Below are 24488 nucleotides of genomic sequence, written 5' to 3'. Positions count from 1 at the left end.
CTTTATATACATGGGTTAAATGCACATTATTCTACTCCATTTCATATGACTGACATAAATCATGTTCACTGTATTTGAAAACATAATCAATCTGTCAGACCACTCCCTACTATACAGCCCCAGGCTTAAAGCTAAAGTGTTAACAGTCTGTTTTATCAGACAGATATCAACTTTGCTTAGTTTAAAGGAAGAAAAGAACCGGAGAGAGGTACAGGGGGGCTGTAATCGGACCCTGGAGTCTAAGAGGATTTTGATGCAGTAATATTATATGTCGGTCCCAGCTAGAGGCAGACAAAGGTACGCAGCCAAGCACCAGAGCAGAGCATGTCATCTAAATAGTGCCGGGCTTCCTTTTGCAGTTTATTACATCCAACTGCTTTGTGTAGCTTGAGTTTGGCTGGGAGGCGGCACAAAGGAGGCAGTTTGTTCACCCTCGACAAGCATGCTTTTATTTGTGCCGTCCCTTTGATGTATAGAGAGAAGCATTTGGAGTAGGATATCCCTAACAGATCAACAGGGAAGAAATCCCACTCTTTTATTATTGTCTTTAACAATTCCCAGCCTTTCAGCAACTACAGCCTTTATTCACTTTAATGGCTTTACTTTAGACCATTGAGCGAGCTGTCTATTATTATAGTGTTATGGGGATGTGTTATTTGTGTCTGCGTGTTTGATTGTATGCATGCCAAACGTGAGGGGATGGACATGTTGGAAATTGCTATACAGTGTAACAGAAACAAGTGGCTTCACGCCAAGTGCACACATGTTTGCTTGGTGTCAAAACTGAATTGCAGTTTGCACCTGTTCCTTAAGACGAAGCTGAAATAACAAACCTAGTTAAGGAGCTAATATGCCTTTACCAAGATATCCACTCCTAATAGTAAGTTGCAAATGATGATGCAACAAAACTGTCAGAAAATTTGCATTATAATACATTGCAAATGATGTGTTGTTGTGACTCCACTTCAACAAAAACAATAGTTTAGTGGTTAATGTATGTGATGAGTAAGCATGTGCATGTAAGCACGATTTAGTTTTAAAGGGACTGTTCACTCAAATGAAGGTTTTTAACGTTATTTTCTCACCTTCGTGTTGTTTCAAACCTGCACATCTTTCTGTCTTCCACAGAAAACAAATATGAATTGTAATTTACTGGTTACTCTTTTCTGTGTGATTACATTGAATGGGGCTTAGAGCATGCAAAAGCACATAAAATATTTAAAATATAAAAAGGTCACAAATTATATAGGTGAGGTTATCTATACAGCAAATGAGTAGTCATTTATTTTATTGTCTCTTTCACACATGTTAATTTTTCATGTCTTAATTAGAAAAATGAACTCTATTAAGAAACTTTTTACAACTGCCAATAGTACCACGAGAGACCAAATGCTAACTAAAATGGCCAGCGAAAATGGCCACTGACTCACCAGATGAATAAAAACATAAACAGTGCAAGCGCATATGCTCTTGAGACTCGCAGCTTTCATGTCTGAGACCTTATAAAAAGAACAGCATTCTTTGATGTCTTGGTACCTAATGATGTCAACAAATTAATTGTCTAATTTTTTGTTTGTCCTATATTTGTCCATTTAGCAAAGGGTTTTACCACTGGAACTATAAACAGTGTTGCGTATTGCTGTATGAACAGCTCAGTATTAGATCTTCATGTACTCCATGATGCAAATAGACAAAACCTCACTGTTGTAGGCCCTTACAAACCTCAGCTATTGAAAAGCATGCAAATAAGACTAGTCAAATAAACTGCTCCTCAGGACCTATGGGTGCGGGAACATAGCTCATAGTCATAAAATTGTTTGCCTTAAATTATTGAATCAAATATTTATATCATTTATACATATACATATCTCTACAACCACAGTTTAATTTCAAAATGTGATATAAAAAATAAAAAAAGTTATCAACACTGTTATAAAACCAAGGCTGATGAAATCATAAATGTACTTAAACAATGGTAAAATGAAAATCTATTGATTTTATTAGACAACATTTTGCATTGTGATATGCAAGTGTGTGAAATAATGTATTTTTAGTTAATTAATTAATTATATCAATGTATAAAATTGACATTGTTATTATTCTTGCTTGTTTGGCATCACGTTTAATAAATAAATGACAATTTTGTGCAAATAAATAACTTTTTATTATGATATTAAGTCAGGCATCAACTTCCATAACCTAGTAGCCTACATTAACTGTTATCATGTACGGTACGCAAATAAATGTGTTTGTACTTGTGTGCTTGTGTATGTGCATATTTGCATGTGCATTCAGACATCTCTCTCAGTATAAATATGATCATGCCTAGACCTCTCACAATTTAAACGTGGGTGTGTGTCTATCTAATTGATGTGCACTTACATTAATGGAAGATTGTCTTTATGTGCATCTGTGATATTATATGAATGCTAGATCAGAGCTTGTCAGCAATTTAAAAGGCTGTTATAATGGCCACAGAGTGAGTGTATCTATTTAGGAAGCACATTGCAAAGGTAAAGCGCTCTACACCCTACCATGTATCACAAGTTCACTGCTCAAATTTAAAATGGGATTTCTGTTGCAAACTCCATATATGTGACCATGTCATAAGGGTACATTTTTTTTTAAATTGACATTTATACATCACCTGAAGTCTGAATAAAAAAGCTTTCCATTTATGTATGGTTTGTTAGGATAGGACAATATTTGGCCGAGATATAACTAGTTGGAAATCTGGAATCTGAGGTGCAAAAAAAAAAAAAAAAAAAAAAAACTAAATATTGAGAAAATCACCTTTAAAACTGCCCAAATGAAGTTTGTAGCAATGCATATTACTAATCAAAAATTAAGTTTTGATATTTACGGTAGGAAATTTACAAAATATCTTCATGGAACATGATCTGTACTTAATATCCTAATGATTTTTGGCAAAAAAAAAAACAATAATTTTGACCCATACAATGTATTGTTGGCTATTGCTACAAATGTACCCATGTGACTTACGACTGGTTTTGTGGTCCAGGGTCTCATAAATGTATATGTATGTATGTATGTTTTCTTACTAAATCAAGCAGCTTGCTCAACTTGCTGTTAACCATGTCATGTTGAACATTGTGTTGGTGTGCTACTAGCCGGAAACTGTTGCCCACTAGAGAGTAAATAGTTAAATGCTGATTTGATTGGTGACTGCTTTTCAGTTCTGTTCAAAGTATGATCACTTTCTTCACTTTTCTTCATATACTGACAAATTTTGTTTAAAAAAGATAGACTTGGTGACAGAGAGAAATAACAGTAGTACATTGCTGATTTGTTTGTACACTGCTTTTCAATTCTGCTTAAAGAATTGACACTTTCTTCTGATAGACTTTTATAGAATAGAATAGAATAGAATAGAATAGAATAGAATAGATACCCAATTATACCCAAATCCTAAGGCATAAATTTCAAAAGTTCACTAAGCATAATGACAAACTTTATCTAAAAAAAGACTGTTGACTGATGAGAAAAAGTCAATCACAGTCACTCCTCAAACATTTTACTCAAGTCTTGTAGTCATCATAAGTTTGACATCATAAGTTTTAACATTGCATGATGACTAATTATAATATAAAGATCCACCTCCTCATGTGATTCAGTCATTGGCACTTCTTGATCACAAACCACTAGATGCTTTACTAATTTAATTCATGAGGAATCTTAAGGTCGGATTTTCCCATGAAGAATACCACAGTGAGCATCCAATCCAAGATCTAAGATCACTGGGTAACAGAATATTAGGCCCAGTACTTTCACAATTTCTGCTCAATTTTATAAGCAATGGATTTATTTCAAGCAAGTCAGATTCACCTGGGATATAGTGCTTTGTGACTCACAGGCATTCCACTTCTGCTGAAATCTTTAGATAAGTTCAGTGTGTGCAGTTTTGTTGCACATCAGGGTTATTATAGTTAACTTAATCTAAAGCCATAAAAAATGAAATGAAATGAAATAAAATAAAATATAAAAACATACTTTATTTCAGCTAGTTGCCAAGGCAACATTTATCATTTTTATTTAGTTTAACTTGATACTAAAATTGTATTAAAATAACTACAATTAATACTGAAATAAAAATAAAAACTATATAGATATTTAAAAAACTAATAAAAATTAAAAAACAGTAAAATTACTTAAACTTTAAAATTACATGAAAACAGAAAAACCCAAAAATAAAAACTAATGCAAAATATTAATAAATATTATATACTATAATACTACATATTATAGGAATATTATAGTATCATAAAAATAAAAAAAAGTGAGATGGTGAACAATATTCAGTAATAAAGTTATTTGAAAAAAAAAAGTAGGGTAGGGTGGCAAGTTAAAACATTTATGTGTGTGTGTGTGTGTGTGTGTGTGTGTGTGTGTGTGTGTGTGTGTGTGTGTGTGTGTGTGTGTGTGTGTGTGTGTGTGTGTGTGTGTGTCTGTGTATGGGTGGGGGCATTATTCTACCCACGTTTTCCATATACCCCCACTAGTCTGAATATAAACCCATCTTGTTGAATCTGTCCTTTTCCCCTGTTTATGTGAACAATGTTTATGAACTGAATATGAATGTTACGCATTTTAATGGTTGTCTGTGTCCAAGTTGAATTCATAGCTGAAACAGTAGAGCATGGCACCAGAAAGGAGCTGTGAGAGAGTGAGGATAAGAGAAATTATGTGAAGAAACTATAGATGTCCCCTCAGTCCTACAGTAGGCAGGATACATCCTTCCACCGACACGTGCCCACACCCACTGCCGAGGGTTATTTTTACTGCCAGGTACTGTGTAAGTTGTGACGTGCAAGCCCCATTACTGATATTTATGGAACACAGATTGAAACAGAGAAATGATATGGCATTCCCCACAGACCCATCCACTCTTAATATTGGTCGGTAAATGGAGTGAAGAAGGGGGCTCAAAAATGCTGACGGTGCAATTCTTTCAGCTGCCATACACTTCAGTTCTCATAATGATTTTGGAGACTGAGCGAAGCCCAAATGTAATTAGGCATGACAAACAAGCGAGCTCAGGTGACCTGCATAAAGACAACATTGCATTCAAATAAAACTAGCAAGAGAAAGTATTTTACATAATGTGACAGTATAGAGTTATAGGATAGACCTTTTTTCTCCAAAAGCCTCTTTTAAAAATGTTTTATTTTCTTGTTAAATCTGAGTTTTGTGGTTTCTACAAGGATATACAGCATTTCTCACATGTGGGGATTCCCTTAAATGAGCCATAAAGAGCAGAGCTTAGATCTCACATGCCACACTAATATAAAAAAAAAAAAAAAATGTCATCATGTTAATGCATCTAAGCAGTCCAGCCACTCTTGTGTTCTGGCTTTTGTCAGCTAAAATGTCTAACTAAAAATATTTTACTGTTATAATGAGGGGAGGGCGGGGGCTCTTGTGTTGAAATAAAACCTGATCCCAATAGGACCTAAGATTGTGTATGTGTGTATGTTAATATAAGATTGTGTGTATATACAATAGGAAAATAAATAGCAATGGTTCAGGTTCTTAAATAAACCACTCAGCTAAAATGAAAGGCGTCGGACGAGAGCCGGAAAGGTGGGTGTAGTCTTAGGTAGGAAAAGATGCTGGTGGTCTGACTGACCTGTAGTTTGAGGTTCTGGGTATCTCTCTTTAGGAGTTACGGGGGAGGGCAGAGGTGGTGCAGAGGGCCGCATGTGAGTCATCCAGGGAGCCTGTGAAAACTGTGGGAGCGTGGAAAGAACGGAGGAGAGGAAAGGAAGACTAGAGTGATGAAGTGATGCAGTTTTGAGAAAGGAGAGGAAGCAATGACGGGTTATCTGAGGGAGGTTCTGGATGCTGCGTTTAGACATTCAGAAGAGCATCAGTGTGGTGTCCTCAATACTGGCCCTGACCCCTCCACATTTTTATACAATGAGGCTGCATTTTATTCTGTTTATCAACTTCAAGGGCCTTATCCCTAAGCAACATAGCCCTCCATTCATCTCGACGGTCTTCGTTTTAAATACCACAAACTATACTCACCTGCGACAGTGTTTTCAACCTTGAGCCATTTGTTCTTTGAAAAATTTATTCTGCATCCATGCTCATTAATGTGTCCTGACAGCACATTGTTGATCCTCATCTGATCATGGAGAACTAGTACGTGTTAGTCTGCAGTGCACCAAGACCTGCAATAGCAAAACGAGTCACGCAGGGATGAATGTGAGGCAGTAACAGACAAATGTTTATAAGAGAGAAAGTAAATAAATAAACCTTTGATAGAAACACCAATCTTATTTTGCATAATCAATGTAATGTGACCAGAAAAGTAGTGTATTGTAAAGGTTTTGTTTCTAATTTATTAAAGAAGCAGTTATCTATATCCTCATAACTTCTTCAATCTATAAAGACATGGAAAATACATTAAAAGTGCATTTAAAAACTCCCGAAATAAAACAGATCGGAAGAAAAGCTCTCTCCGGTTCCATTATATCTTAAGCAGACTGGAAGGGGTGAGAGATGCAGTTGTGTGTAATCAACTTTTTCTTGAAGTAAAGCAAACCCAAGATGACAACAGACAAACACACACAGAGGCAGCCTGATACATTAATTTCCTGATGATATCGATTGTCAGGTATATGCTATCATATCCCACTACTGCCTAACAAGCAAATCACCCTCATGTGGATGGATTGATGCATGAATGAATGAACTTGTTGAATCAAAACAGCAACTTGTGAGTTTAAAGGAAACAGTGTCTGTCAGTGCTAACCAGAAAAGAAGTTTATGTGAGAAAGGACTCTGTCCACTGAGCTTTAGAACTTGTTCTCCTTTTCTTTCCTTCCAGTTCGTTTACTGTGCGTGTCCTTGTTGCCTAAGCCTAAGCCCACTGTTTACTGTTGCTCTGAGTTATAAATACAATAGGGTTTCATGTCTTTTACAACTCTCCGTTCGAACGAATCTTGGCTCATATGCGGGTAAATACCACCTATTACTCATGTTACTTTCCAGCACATTTGTAGGACACATCCAAGCATAGCGCCTCGTCACTGCATAACAATTAGATGTCTGAGTGTTCGCGCTCTGATGGAATTTTACTGATAACAGACAACGGTCGTACTTGGATTTCGTGACTTCCATTTCATTCTTTATGTCAAGATAAAGGCGTACGGGGGAAAATAACGTTGTCATTTCTTAAAGTTGACAGCGTGCCACAAGACTGACGAGGATTCAGCTTTTTTCTTTTCCTATAGTACACACATAAGGAAGCTCAAATCTGTATTGCACAGATGTAAGTATGGTACTTAAAACCATGTTTTTTCTCTGTTTGGTTTTCAATAGCACAGCTTTGTAGCAGCAGCAACAAGTCTCCCGAGAACTTGGTCCTACTTGGCAGAAAATAATATTGTGAAATGTGATCTTACCTGACTTATCCCTCAGCTGGGAACACAGACAGATTGAAAAATGTCTTGAACTGTACCGGCTTCGCGTAATGTTGACATATCACGCGCAATGCACGCACAGACACACGAAAAAAAAAGTGCACATTGCTGTCTTGGATGCGCAACTTTTCTTATGGTCATTCATTTTCACTCAGCGTCTCGGGGTTGTAGTTGCTACCTAAACTTGACCGCCTTCGCGTCTTTCAGTCACGTAAGACCACTAACGGCTTTTCTCTGAGAGAGGGCATTGCGTAAATCTGTATAGGGGTTTTTGGGTAAATCGCGACTGGTTGCTATTTGTCCTGTCGGCACAGTCACCAAGGTGTTAGAGAGTTTAAGCACGCGGATATTGCAAAGGGTTATTAGATTCATAAGTCACCCAAGTGGTGGGCGATCTTCTGAGCACGGCAGAAGTTCTCATATGATGACTTCAAACAAGACACATTACCTACCAGCATCTGTTGGAGTGTGTGGATATTAAGACACTTCTATCTCCAGGACAGCATAGGGGAACATGGTAAGTAGAACGGAAATACTACACTTAAAGGAATAATTACTCCAAAAGGCATGGCTTGTGTTTACACTGTAGGGTTGGTATCAAAAGAACAGATTTTGATGAACGACATATACGAGTGTTCTCGTGCTTGTGGACCCTAACGCTGAAGGCTACTTACACGAGGGTTCAGGTTTGCTAACATGAATGTAAAACTTTGTAATGCTGCTGTTTTCTGTAAATCGTAGGTAGAGAATAAACAAAAAACTGAGCAAACCTAACGCAGGCACATAAACAGCCGTAGAGAATATACATTCTAATTGGGTTTGTGCCTTTGTTGCGCTATGTGCCAATCTGCGCTTTGATGCCTGTTGGGCTTTTAAGCTTTTATACTGATTATCATTTTTACAAGTGCTCTCTCTGTAAGTGAAAAAGCAACATGTGTAGATATGTCCATCTGCCCCGCAGGACAAGAGCAGAGCACCAAGGCGCTATTACTGTGTGATTTGGGGACATGGGTTTCAAGCCATTTGGGGGGACTCCACTTTAGAGGTTTATGAGCGACTTTTCAGATAAGTGATTCTTTTGTTAAGAAAACGACCGGCCAACATGTGATCAAAAATTAACAGGACGGGCTTGCCAATGATATATTCACGTGACAAGGCGTGGGGAAGCAATAGAGTAAAGCAATATCAAGTGGCACTTAACGAAAGTATAGATTTTTGCCTCTAAGTAACCTTAGCTGTGCTATGATTTCAGCACTTTGGACAGAGGCACCGGAGTCGTTGAACGCTGCGGACTAACACGGAGTGAGTGGACATCGCTTTTTTGTTTTGCAGTTCTTTTGCCAAAGCTAGGGAATTGTTTCACTTTTTCCTTCTTTTTTTTTCGCTTTCGGAGGGAGACCGGTGAAAAAAAAAAAAAAACAAAGAAACGCGAGGAAAAGAACCAGTCGATAGTGGGGCTGCTTACTTTGCGCTTGGAGTTCTGTCGCCACTTAGAGCATGTGAAAGTTGCAATGGTAGAGCTGCTGTAGTGTACGCGTACTTTGCAAGCTCCACTTGGTGCACAGCGTTAACTTTGGGAAATGCAAGTGTTGGTCTTGGAGATCTAACCACTGATAGTGGTTGTCAGCTCTTAAAAAGGTAAGACCTTTTTATTTTATTCTCCACTTCACTTGCAACCCTTCTTGGGCAGATGTTTTACTTCTACATAGAGAAATGGCACCTCTTTACGCATTTTAACTTTGATTAGTGGTTACGGATAGAGAAAATGTTGCGCTGTGAGGAAGAGCTTTGGGTAGAGATGGTAGAGAGAAGGCACTGAGTCATGAGGGAAATGTTAAACTTACGTTATCCTTTTACATTTTCCCTCTACTTTACTCGCATGGTTTTACGACAAAGTTGTTTTAATTAACTACCACAGCTCTGTCACGAATTCACAGAAAAGGAATAATGTATTAATTTCTATATCTCACAGTTCACCCCTATAGAGACGTTCATATTTAGCGGTTATTATACATGTTGTTATTTATAGCGCAAAAAAATGTAAGTAAATAGTGCATGTAAGTGCGTAAACAGCTGGCTTTCCGTCCTCATCATAATCAAATGCTTGCGGAATTCTTGATGTCTTAAATGCGCAATTGTCAAGCACACGCTTTTCTTTGCCTGCTGAATAATGGGGCTTGTCTTTAATAAAATATACGACTCAGCACGAGCTACCTCCTACTTATTGTCTTGCTGAAAACGAAAAGATCCGGAACTATCTATCTATATATCTATCTATCTATCTATCTATCTATCTATCTATCTATCTGTCTATCTATCTATCTATATATATATATCGGTCTATCTATCTATCTATCTATCTATCTATCTATCTATCTATCTATCTATCTATCTATCTCTGTAGCTGTCATTCTCATCATCCGTTCTTATCAGCTTAATGTTGTTTTCGTTAGCATGGAGGGATAATTTATTCGTTGAATCGATCCTAAAGTGGTGCAACCAGCCCTATCAATGTAATCGCGTCTGTAGCATCTCCGCACTTCGTCATCGTGGACATATTGCTAGTGTTTTACTACGGACCGCTTCTCCGTTTCATTCATCCCGAGATTTCCACTCCTCTCCTCCAGCATCACCTGCTCATCTCGCTCCCCAGCGCACAGGTCTGTCTGTGCATACGCCGAACAGTTGGGAACCACTTAGAGCTAAAAGCTTTCGCCACAGATAACATATCATGCTAAAGTATTTTGAATTGCCTCGCCAAAAATAGCCCGATGGTCAAAACATTGTGTGTGTTTGTGGGTTCATATATATATATTTCCAGATAAAGTGAATAAGAATTTGAATAGGCGTGGTCAGATTTTGTTCAGACTGGGTTAGATGGAGCCACCGATAAGATTGCCTGATAAGGAAATGGCTGAGAGGGTGTCACGCGTATTGTGGAGAAAGCTGAAGAAAAGCCAAGACAGAGGCGAAATTAGGACAGTCAGCGTTTAAAAGGAGCCTTTCGCTGATGATATTCTGACTTTTATGCCGACTAAGTTTAGGAATTCGTCTCGGTTGCTGAGAGGGATGAGCGGAGGATATTGGCTACGGTCGTCTTTTTTTCTTTGTATCCAAGAATCTGATTAAAGGGTGAAGCGATTGAATGACAAACAGACAGACATGAAAGCCCACGGGCGCCTCAGCACTGCGTTAATCAAGAGTCTATCAGGCGGAAGACATTCAGTGTGTCATTAGGCTTCTTTTAAATGATCCTTATGTCTGTTTCTCTTTGTCCGGAAGCGTTAGCTCCTTTCAGCACTGCTAAATCGGTAATTTCTCTATTAAACATTTTTTTTCATTATTATAATCGTACGAAACCTGTTTTCGAGAAAATATCTGTTGCCACAAAAACAATGTATCGAACATCTGACTTTAAAGTGACATAAATCAAGTGGGACAGCAGCATATGTTTTTAGACAAGTCCGAAATAATAGCAGCTGGTTTTAGCTATAACTACATTTTATTGTTGCCGTTTTGTCATTGTAATCTTCGTAATGCTCTTGTCATTTTCGGGCAAATGTTATGCACATTATTGTTGACGTGCAACAAAACGGTCACGACCGTTTTATGAGCAAATATTTCATGCATAATTACAGCTCTCTGTTTTTCAACGAAATAATACTTATTTTGATTACAAATAATCCAGTGGTGAATGCCTAAATACTTGTGCATCAATATATGAAATATAAAAATATTTTTAGCTTTGTTTAGAGTGAAATGTTGTTGTTATTAAACGATTATTTGTGTGATTTTATTACACCCCTAACGGCTCATTGTCATGTTTTCATTTATTGAATGCATTTTTTTTTCTAAACATAAACGTATATATAATATAATTTTAGTTCATAAGACAGAGAAGGATAGAGATGTGGGTTGGTAGTGTGGGTGTGGGCATACGGGGGAGGGGCTGGAGGCGGATGCGGGGAGGGTGGGGGGTGCTGGGGGATGGCACGACACACTTTGTATGTACGGAAGGTTTTTTATAGAACTTTCTGCAATGTACGTCATCGGATCAGTCCATAAATGGGGTTGTGTTATCTAGCTGAGAATCTCCCTCTCCGCCCCCCTCCCCTCCGCTCTCCGATCGCTGCAGAGTTAAGGGTGGGCGTCAATAACAAATCTGAGCTTGGTAGGTTTCAATTCAGACATCACATAATGCTATTGTGGCATTATATTTCTACAGTTTAATCCGCGTTTCATTCATCTTCGTTTGACTGACCGCTGCGGATGATACGGGGATATTTATTTATGAACTAAATATGAAAATTGTTTTGTTTACTGAGAGCGGCTTTCTTAATTAACTTTTATAAAGATGTACCGATTTATTGCGCCCTGCTTCACTCGCTGGAGGAATTTATTATAGGCCTACTGAATATGCCGAGTTCCTTTGGGAAATAAAAGCCCGTGCTCGTCACAATTGCGAAAAAGGAAAGTGTCCGATTCTTTTTTTTATGTACCCCCCTAAAAGATTATATTTTGAACACAGCAATAGTCTCACAATTTCGCGATCAACAATAACTATAAAAATACAAATCCTCATATTGAGATTAATCACAATTTTAATAAAGGCTAATTTCCTGGTGCCAAAATTATTTGAATAATACTTCCGACGCTTTTAGTGTTTGATACTATTTGGACAAGTCTAAAGACATTAAGTCAGTTAGCATCTCCGATCGCGGAATATTCCGCGCAAGAAAACCACAAGAGGTTTGGGGAATTGGGCGCGCGCTCAAGCAGGAGCGTGACTTGCGGCGCTCTAGCGCAAAGCGCTCGTTCTGCAAGAGGTCGTGTGATATTTCACTTTATGGTGTAATTCCTCCACAGCCTGCTTGTAAACGACGCTCGATATGTATGTTTTCTTCTGTAAGACTTTTGAAAAATAACGTTGCTATTTAGGGTGCTGTAACCCCATTGTGTTTGCATTTAATGTTTGCGTAAACAAGGGTGTTTGTGTGTATGGGATATATATTATTGACCTCCAGCATATATCTGCATCCTAATTTGAAGAGTTTGATGGGGTCTGTATGATGAGCTTTGCCACTTGTTTGCCACCCACCTGTGTGCTTAACTCACTTGATATAAAATGGAGTGGCACTTGCCTCTCTGTATGTGAATAGCTACAGAGCAGCATTAGTGCTGGTGCCTGGCAACTAAGGCTCCACCAAGGAATCCTCTAACTATTCGCCAACGTCAATGCTTGGGTATGTATATGCAGGACTTCTCTAACATGTTTGCAATTTGCCTCTGTGGATGTTGGTTAAAAATGTCATCTGGACTTTGTTTGTGTTTGAGGGTGACTATCATAGTCTTGCTTAACGTTATTTCTAAGGGCATAACACAAGGTTGTTGAACAAAGCAAACTTTTTTTTCCACATTTGAATGTTTAACATTTCTAAGAGGTCAGTTTCTTTCCGACTGTATTGTAGAACAGTGATTTTCATTCTGGTGTTTTTCATCGTGTTCTTAATTTCTTATCTTCGTTTGTAACAATGAATAAGTAAATCAATGCAATTTCGAGCTTACAGTCATCAGTCAGATCACTTTTAGTGCTATTTCAAATCTGAAGTGTACTATTTGTTTATAGCATTTCTTTTCACATGCATTAGTTTTTATAAGTCTACAGTATTTTAATATGTGCATATTTTAAATTAATATAGAAATTGTGCATAGTAACCACAAAAGACAGGCTACAACAGTGCATGACAAGAACTGTCTAGCTAATTATGTAAATATACTCACCCTTGACACATAAGGGTTTGTTGGGCAAGCAAAAGACTAGATTACCAGAGGATGTGTGTACAAAGGGATAAAGTGCAGCAGAGGGCTTATACCCCACGGATACATTACCAGTGTAGCTGGTGTATGCTGCAAGGGATAGATTACAGTTGCGTGGATTGTATAGCTCATGGTGTCTATGTGCTAAAGTGGATATCTAAGTGTGTAGTTCTATAATGTAGCTGCTATAAGTCAAGACTTTGAGATCTTTATCTTACATGACTGGCCGGTGTTGACTACCATCAGCCCTTTATTGATAACAGAGACCTGTTGCATCTTGCTATTGGAGAGATGAGCACTGTGCAATTCTTCAGTGTACAGAGTGGGTCTCAAATGAGACGATAATGTGAGTCACACCAAGCACTGCCCAGACTCCCTTTCCTAAAGGCAGCGAGCCGAAAAAACAGAGACAGACACCCAGGAATGGGCAAACTTAAGTTCCACTAAGTGACTCACTCATTTCAATGCAATGACAAAATTGAAAGATGGGACACTTGAGCGAGTGAACATATGCTCCACATTCCAGACTATACAACACTAAGTCATTGACTGAGTTTTTTAAAGTATACTCTGCATGATTTATGTTTTGTCATTCATATTTTTATTCAGCTGGCTTGTGTAGGAAATGTGTGTGAAGACTCAGATACACTCTTAAAAATTAAGGCGGGGTTTGCGTCTAAGAACCATTAAAAGAACCGTTTTTCTTGGTGTGAAGAACATTTTTCCACAATAAAAAACCTTTTGTGAAATGGAAAGGTTCTATGTATGTTAAAAGGTTCTTCGTGGAACCATAGATATTAATAAAGAACCTTTATTTTTCAGAGTGTACTTCTGTGTGCAATCTGTTGCCATGCTGACACCCATTTTGTGGTTTCTTTGTGTTTTTCATTGCAGCACTGATGGTCAGAAATGACATTTTTTTCTTCCCTGTGCTCTATGACAGTACTGTGATGTGTTTGATAAATGTTGTAAACTGACTATTGGCCTGTCACACTATGAACTGGTCAAGTTTTCTCATTTTCTAGTAGTGGCCCAAAGATCTTTTTTTTTTCTCAAGAAGCCATCACCTCTGTTTTTACAGCTAGTTTTGACACTCTAAAAGTTTGTTATTTTGCCCTGGAGTAGTGGAAAGTATTTCACCATTTCAGGTTTGTACAGGACACAGATCTCCTCCAACATGTTCAGAGAGATGCTTCATTAAGTGTCACAAGGCAACTTCAAAATCTTATTTTGCCATTGTGTGGAAGACCTGTTCTGTCAGCTCCGGGATGGAATATGCTACGATGGGTCAAGACAGAACACAAGACAACAGATGGCGAGTTTTTGAGAAAGCTGAGGTGACGTCATTAGCGACCCGACCTATTGGATAGAGACACGGCCATCGCTTCTGACGCCGCTCCGACTCTCTCAACATTCAACACTTTGAACACGCCGATCCTGATGGTCAAGTTTCAGCAAATGTTTCAGCTCTAATGTCCATACTGTATGTTTTGTCTTCATTTTGTGGGTCCTGAAGTTTCCACAAAGTTGCGGCAAATGAAAGTCAGTGTTTTCCCACAGTTCATCTCTTGCTGTATTCTCATTAGTCCATATGTCCACTTTGTGGTTATCTTAGTTCTGTCTGTGGTGCTGGTGTCAACTTTGTGCTGTATGTGCAGTTCTGAATGAGATCCATGTTGTTTTTGTGCTCCTAATGAGAAGCAGAGTGATTTATTTATGGATTACCTAGCTGGAACAGCCTTAATGCGCAGTGTGAGAGTGTACATGAGTGTGTGTGTGTGTGCATTTTACCTCTCTTGGAGTCATGTCGCTCAGTAATTGCTGATGCAACTCTTTGTCATCCAGGGTTTGCCCTCTCCTCCTGTGAACCTATGGGATGAGTTATATTCAACTTGGCTTGTCCCTATAGGAGAGAGGAAGGGGCTGTAAGCATGAGTATGTCAAAACGAGTGAAGGTGAAAGTGTATTTGTGAAATTATGCAAGTTAAGTAGTGCAAAAAGATAGAAGACAAGAAGGAGAGAAACAGAAAGATGGAGATGGAAAGAAATAAAGAGAGAGGGAGTTAGTGTGTGTGTGTGTGTGTGTGTGTTTTTTTTTTCTCTCACTCTCAGTGTGTGTGTGTGTGTGTGTGTGTGTGAGGAGGCAGGTGTTAGCATCCACTCTCATGCTGGGAACAGCTAGGTTTGAAACCGCTCCACCTCATTACCTTATGCAGAGAATAATCATCATCACTATACACCAAACTCATCAATATAAATCTTGCATTGGACGAGATCCAAAAGCAATTGGAGCTTTAGAGTCCTGGTGAAAGTATGGGGCTAATGATGTGGTGTGTAGCATAGGGTGAAAGAACAAGGAGTAGTTCTCCTAAACTCTTCCTGGAAGGTCATGTGAAATACTGCATACCATAAATAGTAAAGCTAGAGTTGAATAGCAAAATTATTTCACCGCCCTATTAGTTTGAACATCTCTGACCATTTACCTTACAAATATCAAACAAACCGCTCCCATTATTGGAGGAATATAACTGACACTGGAAGAACAATGAATAGTATTAAAAGCAGTGAACCAACATCTGGTACATAAGCTCCTTTGGCAGACAGAGGGTCTTGAACTGACAATAGTTTAAAATATCACATACAGAGAGGGCCAGGGAATAATAGGTCCTTGATGTGGTGGGGGCAAGGGGTGAGCTCTTTACTTTGAAGATACCTTTGTAGAGTCACAATTGCAAATATCAATTTCAGCAGATGATCTATAGTCTTGTCACAAAAAAGGTGTTTCATATTAACGTAACGGCTGTCCATTAGGAAGCTGTTGCAGCATTTGGTGGCAGCAAAGCCAATGCATTTAAAGTGGAATGAACTATGGAGATTTAGATGGCAAATGCAATAACTTAAACCCATAAATTATCTTTTGAATGGAGAACTGCGAATGTAATAACTTAAAACAATAAATTATTATTTTACCGGTTGTACAAAAGAAGCTTTCTACATGAAACTAAACTAGATTTCAGGTGTTCACGTGTAGCTATAATTTCTCATGTCTAAATACAAATAGTCAACAAAAATGAAACAAAACTGAGTTCGCATTAGCTTAAGTGATTCACTTTGGTAAACAAGGAATCAAATTTTATATATATACCTTCACTGTTAAACACGAAGCCCACACTGACTCAATGATATTCAGTTGGAGCACTTCAGAGAGAAGATGATTATTACTTAAGAAACGACGAATAGCCAATGGAAAGCACACTCAGACTCAACACATCCCGGAATTATCAAGGTTTCTCTCATATGTTGCTCTTTGGCTCTCGTTAAACGCCATAATGTCATACTTTCCGGTTAAGAACAAGCGTCTCACTCGGTTCGGTTGCGCTCGCGCTGGAGTCACATGTTGCAACGTCACGCAGTAGTTACTGTCGTCGCGAGGAATGAAGCCTTCATTTCAAGCTGGAGAGCTCTCTCAATGCGCACTACACCGAGAGCGCTCACCATGCCATCCAACTGCTTCAACCCAACTCCAGAGGATCCGCTCAGGCATGGGAGTCCATTACCTCAGCCATGCAATTTCCACCATCAATAATTTAATCTATTTGCTCAAAAGCTGAAGAGACAACTTGCAGCTGCTGCTTGGCGAAGAGCGGGCGAATATCGCAAAATAGTTACGCGGAGGGCTTATCCAAAACATCCCAGATGACACTGTCCTGCTGAATGGTCTCCTTTACGACTGGACAGTAAAGGTAGGTTTTTGCGTGGAATAGAGTGATTACAGCGGTTTTGTATTGACTGCGGCTGAAATGAGAAGGCGAGTTAAGAATCAAGTGTTGGATCATGCAGCGGCAACATGAAACGCTATCCTCGCGTTCATTAATAAGATACGGCGTTATTATGTTGATTGAATTTCTGATAGGGGTCAGTAGGACCAAAAGTTGCTTTGGTTTATTATCCAGAGCTATTAGCTGTTTGTCCTTGCCACTTTTACGTGTTCAGTTGTTTAATAGTTAGTTTGGTGATATTTGCTGCACTCGGACATAAAGGACGTGGATATTTTATTGATATGTAATTTTTACTCATCGAAGGCGTAAAAGTATTACCGAACTCATAAGGACAGATTGTTTATACAGTTTAAGGGAAAACTATGTGCGCGAACGTTCAGAGAATAAATGCGTTTCGTGAATTCAGTGAGACTTGAAGAACATGAAACTTGAGATCATCGTTTAGGTTTACCGTGCAGAGTCTAGCCTTCCCCTGGAACAGATAAAGTCCCAAAGCGAAGATAAAGTTTTCCAATAGAAACTAACAAATAAATTATAGTTCTGGGCTGCTTTGGGATGCAAAGTGAGCAAATGGCTTAAACCAAATCATACTTCTAGTTTATTTTCTCAAAATCGCAATCGACTTCGTAGTAATGCGTAGGTTGTTTACAAAGCTGTTTATAGTGACCAGCAAGTCAAGATTATTATTATATTATATACATAGCCGGTTATACTACAGATATAGCCTATACACGAATTTGTTTAGGAGGATAAGCATGAATAGCAAAGAAAACAAGCCTATTCATTCTTATTAATCTGCGTTCTCTCTGTGTACGCGTATGTTTGTTTATGTGTCAGTAAGAGAAAGAGATGTTCCTAATGGTCTATTCTTTTCTGCTTGCCTTCACGTCAAATGCGCTTTATGTAGGCTAGACGAATGCGCCATCTAGTGCCAAAATGTTGTAAGACCTGTTAACGAGTTAAGGATGGACTGTGTGGATGCCGCTGGTTTAAGACAGTCGTGTGTCTTAGACATCACTTTTCTAGTTGAGAAAATCTAATATGACGATGAATTCATACTAGCTGTAATGACATATTCCCGCACCATCGCGGCTTGAGAAGCTTTTTGATGGATGGTACCCGCAGGGTGTTTCAAATGCTGATCCTTAGAAAGTTCCTGGAAAAAACTCAATCTCTACTTACATATAGAGTGGCAAATCTTAGATGATATTTTCCTCGCGGATCCAGTTCGCCCATGCGTCGCCCTTTCTCCTGTTACGAGAAAAGACGAAACTTATACATAAATTATTACAGCACTAATGTTTAATTTGCCTTTGTCTTCTGCCTTTCAGCAATAGAGACAGTTGCGGTCGCGAAGAAGTGAACTTCTTTTACAATGACTTACAGTGGAGTCGTCAATTTCGACGGAATTTTTAAAGGATAGTTAAACTGCTCTGTTTATGATTGTTGTAAGGATCCTTTTCTGGGTGTAATCGGTAATTTTTCTTCTCACGCATCTACTAGTTCGCCAAACGGCAATTATCTAAGACCTTATAAAAGCGTTTATTATAATAAACTGTGATAATTATGTTATCTGTAATGAAGTAACCGCCTGATACATCGTACTGCGCGTGCGCAGCATACTGTTGTCATGGTTACCTCCGACATCTGTTATAGAATCGAACTTTTATTAATGGTTTTGATGAAACCCTACTGAAACCACTGATAGATCAGTGACTGAAACCCATATATACTTGGGACAATTACGTTTAAATAAGGCCTAACACCCCCATCAATGTGTGAACCACAGCATGTCTTAATCTAAATAGTTTTAGTGTCTCGTTTAGTAGTGTTTTATGTTTTCTCTTTTGTTTTGTTTTCAGCAATATACTGATACAAATTGCTGTAATTTTGAGAATTTGCATCAGTTTATCTTTCTCAAAATGTGCAGTTTCATTGAATATAATGTAGATTTTTGCATTAACTAGAGCTAAATCAAGCATTTCTGGGTGTTCATCACTCTTGTTGCTCTTGTACATCACATCTTTAACATTATTTATACAGTTTGGGTTAGACAAGATGGAGGTCTTGAACTTCTTAAACAAGCACCAAAAACCTTGCATTTGAAAACATAGGTTTCACCTTAGATGAATAGAGAGTGTTATTTTGGAGTTGTCTCTTGCTGTCTTACCACTAATGCCATATTGTAACTATTATGGATTGCACATTTTAATGTGCTCTCAAAGTCAGAATAATAATTAACAGCTGAGACACCTGTGTGAGCTTAGGTGATGCACGCTACAGTGTTCTTGTCATTGAGACAAGTACACCAAAGAAATCTAAAATCTTTTCTCAGGCTACAAGCATTTTCACCATTTTTTTCTCTTTTCAAATATTTAATCATGCATTGTTAAATATCTTTGTCATTAAGGAGTGAATACCTTTTTCATTTTTTCCTCAAAGTGCTAAGACTAGTGTCTGTTACCACAATTCTTTTAAGTTGAAAAAAGTCTTATACATCTGTCATGAGTGGTTTTGTTTCTTAATCCCCTATGACATGGAGATTTAAGCAAAAGCAGTTGTGGGGGAATCAAGATCATGCAGACCAATCTATCCTGCCCTACCTGCCCCTTTCTAAACAATTGAGCAGGTGCATGTGGTCTTTTTGCCAAAACCATAGAGCTGCCACTCATGCCCAATTAAAGTACAATCATGTTTTAGAGTGAAAGTCGTTTGAACGTGCTTCTACCAAGCCCCGACCATATGGATCAAATACAGCTGTGTGGATGAAGTATTTCATCAAGCACTCTGTACCTTACTTTGTAGATAGAGCGCTTGAAAGATCACTGAAGGCTGGATGGTTTGTCATGTGAGAGGTTTGATTGATGGAAACCTGGTTTGTTTTATATTCAATACCTCATAATGAATCTGGCTTCAAAGGCCTAACAAATGGGACACAAAAAGCATGAATTAGCAGCTTTGTTTACCTAACAGTTGAACCGATTATTTCGGCATTAACCATGAAAGTCATCTTTTTTATTTAGGACATTTAAACACACCTGAAACCGTGACTAGATTCTTTTTTTGTGGCGGCTACAACCGCATTGCCACTCACGTTCTGTGACCCATCTAAAACACCTGTACTGCTTGTGTACACAAACACAACTCATGTTTGCACATCATACCGTACGATGACAGGATAGTGATATCGCATTATCACGCGCAGCACAAACGCACGCATATTAAAAGCAGAACAAACATGTCCGTCAAGGTAATCTTGTCTTCCCTCGCTGCTTTGAATGAGACAGAAGGTCTCAGTTATTGCCAACTCAGTCCCAGAGCAATAAAGTGATTCATCGTCTAGATTACCGTTTAACAGGAAGTTGATTGAGACCATAATCCATACTGATTCTCTTGATGGAAACAGGAAATAGCAGAGTTAGAAATAAAATTGTTTGTTGTTCCTGGTGAAAAGGGACCCCAGAGGAAAATGGAAAGCAATTGTGAGCTGATGAGTGGCACTGCCCCCTAGCACCACTCCTTCTAGCCCCACCGCCCTTTGAGACCAAAGAGAGACGTCATCAGGGATGTTGTGCTCTCGGCCTCCACCCCCTGCCACACAACTACACCGGTGCTCTAGTCTAATTAGGAGGGAAAGATACAATTTAGTCGGTGCTTTAGTCAACTGACCTTCGCCTTTTTACATGACACCTCAAAGCAGTGTAGCTCTGTAATATATTTAAGGTTATGTATTACCGGTAGGATTTGGATGAGAGATGGCATTGGTACTCCACCTGCTGTCAGGTAGGGCAACAGAAGGGATTTAGGTGTCAGCATGACTGATGCTGGTATTTCATTCAGAAGCCTCTGCAATATATATAAATACTTCTCTCATTAAGGAGACGACAGATGTTTGCTAATTGGGATCATCCTGAAACTGGGGCGTTACTGGGCTGTGCTGCTCTGTGTGTGCGTAAACCCGCATTAAGGTTGTCTTGAGAGCAGGAACGCTGACATTTATTCCTCCGTCCTCACAGGCACGACACATCTGGAGGAATGAAATAAGAGAGAATCATTGAATAATCCTCAGGCAGGCACTTTAAATTCCTCGCTATATTCAGCAGAGGTAATTGCTGACAATGTAAGAAGCTTTTTCCATTACGGGGAAAGCTGACAGACTGAAGTATCTTTTCATGCCTGCAGAAGCAGCTTGTACACACATTTTGCACGCTGCCTGATTTGATTAAGATTGATCTGTCCTCCACAGCTGTATCCTCAGCTCTGGGTTTTTCCATGCTTGTTTTTGACCATTTGAGAGGAGAGATTAAAGATGCTCCCACCTCATCTCCCTAGCCGAACACACACACACACACACGTACGTTGGTGCTCACACGCTCTCTCACACACACACCCCTCGTGGACTGCGACGTCACTGAGCGAGGGGACTTTGAGCTCATTAAGTAGAGGGCTGTGATATTCTGAATCGAGACTGGGACTCCCAGCCGGCCTATTTATAGAAGGCACATCTCCATGGCAGTCATCGCTGCGCTAGCAAATCGCAGCCGTGGCCCCAGACACCAATTAAGAATGAAACAAATGCCTTTTAGACAGGGCGTGTCCCTCCTTCTCTTCTACCGGCCCGTACTGCCTTCTGCTCTGGGAGCAGATCCTCCCTCTGCCTCTTCCTGAGGCTGCGTGGGGCATCGAGAGGACAGCACACAGAGAACTTGCGAAGCCTTGCTGCGGTGCTGGATATTTTTAAATGCACTCCCCCCTCGGCCCCCCTTTCCCCACCCCTACCTCTCCCCTTCTCCTTCTCCTTAGAAAAGTGAGAGTAATGGGTATTTTTTGTTGTTGTGTATGCATGTTCCCCTGTCTGTTCGTATGCACTGGGATGCCGTTGGATGCAATGAATCGCAGTGACTCATAGAGGGACTTCAGAGAGGTAAGAGAAAGCTGCAGAGAGGAAGGGAGAGAGGAGGAATCAAATTGGTTCACGGTTTCCTGGAATTTTCATTTAGTTGCGTTTTCGTAGTCAGTTTGTGTGTAGGTATGAATGAGCGAATGAATGAATGACTGGTCTTTCTGCATTTCTCCTCCTCTGTGTATCTCTCTTTAATCACTCCATTTCAGTTCGTTCTCTGCATTCTTACTGTGTCTTTCCTTATCTCTCTGTCTTCTTCAGTTTTTAACTCTCTCATCACCTTACTGTGAGGGTTTTTTCTTCCAAATGAATCCTGCTCAGCTGATTCCAGAGAAGTTTAGATGTTGTTCTACATTTGGGAAGTTTATAAAGTTAATCTGTAACTCAAAAAATTTAGATATTAAAAAAGAAACATTTTATGATTTTCGTAGTAAAAATGATGTATTATTGCACTATATATCAAAATGTAAAATAGAGTGAATTCAATATTGAATTGCTCATGAAAAACCTTTCGATTTTAGATGATAGAAACTGTTTTTTCATTTTTTGACTTGTCACCTATAGCTGTTCTGTCTGATACTCACACAAGCAGTTCACACACCTCTAAGGGAACAGAGGAGGCAAGGGAGAAGGAGGAAGGGAAGGGGAAGAGAGAGACGGAGGAGAGTGGGTGCAGTTCTCTCGTGTCCTCTTAATGATACTCCAGGGTCTCTGAATTTAGCCCGCTGTATTTGCTAGTGGGGAAGGGGGGCAGAAACGTGCAGGTGTGTGTGCAGGGACGGAGAAAGCGCGGAGTGTTAGTTGCGCTCCCACGGGCCGGTAACTGAAAATGAAACAAAGAAATAACAAGTTGGCACGTTTTGTTTGTGTCGTACTTTGTATGCATTATGGAAATGATTTGTGAAGCTTCACTGGGCACAATAACAAATGGCCGTTAATAAAGGTGTTTAACATAATGTTTATTGCAGTATGGTGAAAGAAAATGGTTGCTTTATGTTGTGTTTTCTCTTCCTCCCTCCCCTTTCCTCACTCCCCCCATCCCTCTCATCTTTCCCCTTTTGCTGTCTCCAGTTCCAACAGGTTAGAAGAGTGATGACCATCCTGTTCGTTACTATGGTTATTTCATACTTCAGTTGCATGAGAGCTGCGCCCATGAGAGAGATCCCGGGCGTGCAGGGGGGCCACCGAGCCGAGGGCTACCTGGGCGCCGCTGCCGCCGCCGCCGCTGCCATCACCTCAGGCAGCCGAGGCCACGGGACTCCACAGAGTGGGGGCGGGCTGCCCTCGCTCACGGACACTTTCGAGCAGGTGATTGAGGAGTTGCTTGAGGTGGAAGGAGAGGCGACGCAGCAACTGGGGCCCGGGGCCGACCAGGGCCAAGGAGGGGGCGGTCCAGCAGCCATGGCTGACTCGAAGGATGTTGACATGTACGCCTCACGGGTGATGATCAGCAACCAAGTGCCTTTGGAGCCGCCGTTACTCTTTCTCTTGGAGGAATACAAAAACTACCTGGATGCCGCCAACATGTCGATGCGCGTGCGGCGGCACTCAGACCCCGCGCGGCGAGGGGAGCTCAGCGTTTGTGACAGTATTAGCCAGTGGGTGACGGCTCTGGACAAAAAGACGGCCATAGACATGTCGGGCCAGACGGTCACCGTCCTGGAGAAGGTCCCCGTGACTAACGGTCAGCTGAAGCAATACTTTTACGAGACCAAATGCAACCCCTTAGGGTACACAAAGGAGGGCTGCCGAGGAATAGACAAGCGGCACTATAACTCGCAATGCCGGACAACCCAGTCTTACGTGCGAGCCCTTACCATGGATAGCAAAAGGAAGATCGGCTGGCGGTTTATACGGATAGACACTTCGTGTGTATGCACATTGACCATTAAGAGGGGCAGATAGTGTACACAATGTATAGATTTTATTGAGAGTTCTAAAAAAGAGACATAAAATAAAAATATCTATTTGTGTAAATACATAACAGGGTAAATTATTCCGTCAGATGAAAATTTTATGGACTGCATGTAAAAAAGATGAAGTTTATACAGTAAAAGTGATACTACAGTCTATTTATTGAACATATTCATGATCTTGTAAACAATTAAAAAAAGATCTGATCAGTCATTCGCGCCCAGTTCAAATTACTATATCACATTCCTCGAGACATTGTGTTTTTTACGTTGCCAAGATTTTGAGAGATGAGGAGAGGAGGGGGTGAGGAAGAATTACATTCAAGGGAAAAAAAAAGAAAGAAAGAAAAAAAAACTTGCATGCTGCTTCAATTGTGAATTGAGAAACTGTCCACTTTGGGAAAACAAGGAAACGATTTCCGACCAAACATTCCGTTTACATTCTCAACCGTAACAGGATTTCCTCCTCTCAGTACTCTGTCTGTTTACTATCCTCAACTTCTCAAGGTAATGTTGGAAATACATACTATGTCAAGGTGCTGTTGTCAAAGCTTTGCTGTTTATTTTTTTATCCCCACAAGATGAAAAAAAAAATATATATAAAATATATATAAAATTTATTCATTGA

General features: G+C 39.6%; 1 protein-coding gene and 1 long non-coding RNA gene across 6 annotated transcripts in view; one reads left to right on the top strand and one right to left on the bottom strand.

The window, feature by feature from the left end:
- LOC109102311 overlaps positions 1-16544 on the bottom strand; it is a 25261-nt gene extending 8717 nt beyond the window's left edge. Inside the window, exons 1-4 of the long non-coding RNA XR_006155177.1 lie at positions 16411-16544; positions 15057-15168; positions 6049-6194; positions 5648-5787 (exon numbers count right to left, since the gene is read on the bottom strand). This is a non-coding gene — a long non-coding RNA (uncharacterized LOC109102311). The remainder of the gene's footprint in view (positions 1-5647; positions 5788-6048; positions 6195-15056; positions 15169-16410) is intronic.
- LOC109102309 (brain-derived neurotrophic factor) lies at positions 7032-24488 on the top strand. Of its 5 annotated transcripts, none has more exons than XM_019115655.2 (2): positions 7032-7297; positions 23019-24488. In XM_019115655.2, the coding sequence occupies exon 2, from the start codon at positions 23040-23042 to the stop codon at positions 23850-23852; it is 813 nt and encodes a 270-aa protein (XP_018971200.1). In that variant the 5' UTR covers positions 7032-7297; positions 23019-23039; the 3' UTR covers positions 23853-24488. The 5 variants fall into 5 exon arrangements, with proteins under 5 accessions (XP_018971200.1, XP_018971195.1, XP_018971196.1 ...); XM_019115650.2 differs by lacking the exon at positions 7032-7297 and adding an exon at positions 7414-7965; XM_019115651.2 differs by lacking the exon at positions 7032-7297 and adding an exon at positions 8307-9086.

The sequence above is a fragment of the Cyprinus carpio genome, chromosome B7, assembly GCF_018340385.1.
Source record: "Cyprinus carpio isolate SPL01 chromosome B7, ASM1834038v1, whole genome shotgun sequence".
In the NCBI taxonomy this organism is placed as follows: domain Eukaryota; kingdom Metazoa; phylum Chordata; class Actinopteri; order Cypriniformes; family Cyprinidae; genus Cyprinus; species Cyprinus carpio.
This window is presented reverse-complemented; position numbering and strand designations above follow the sequence as displayed.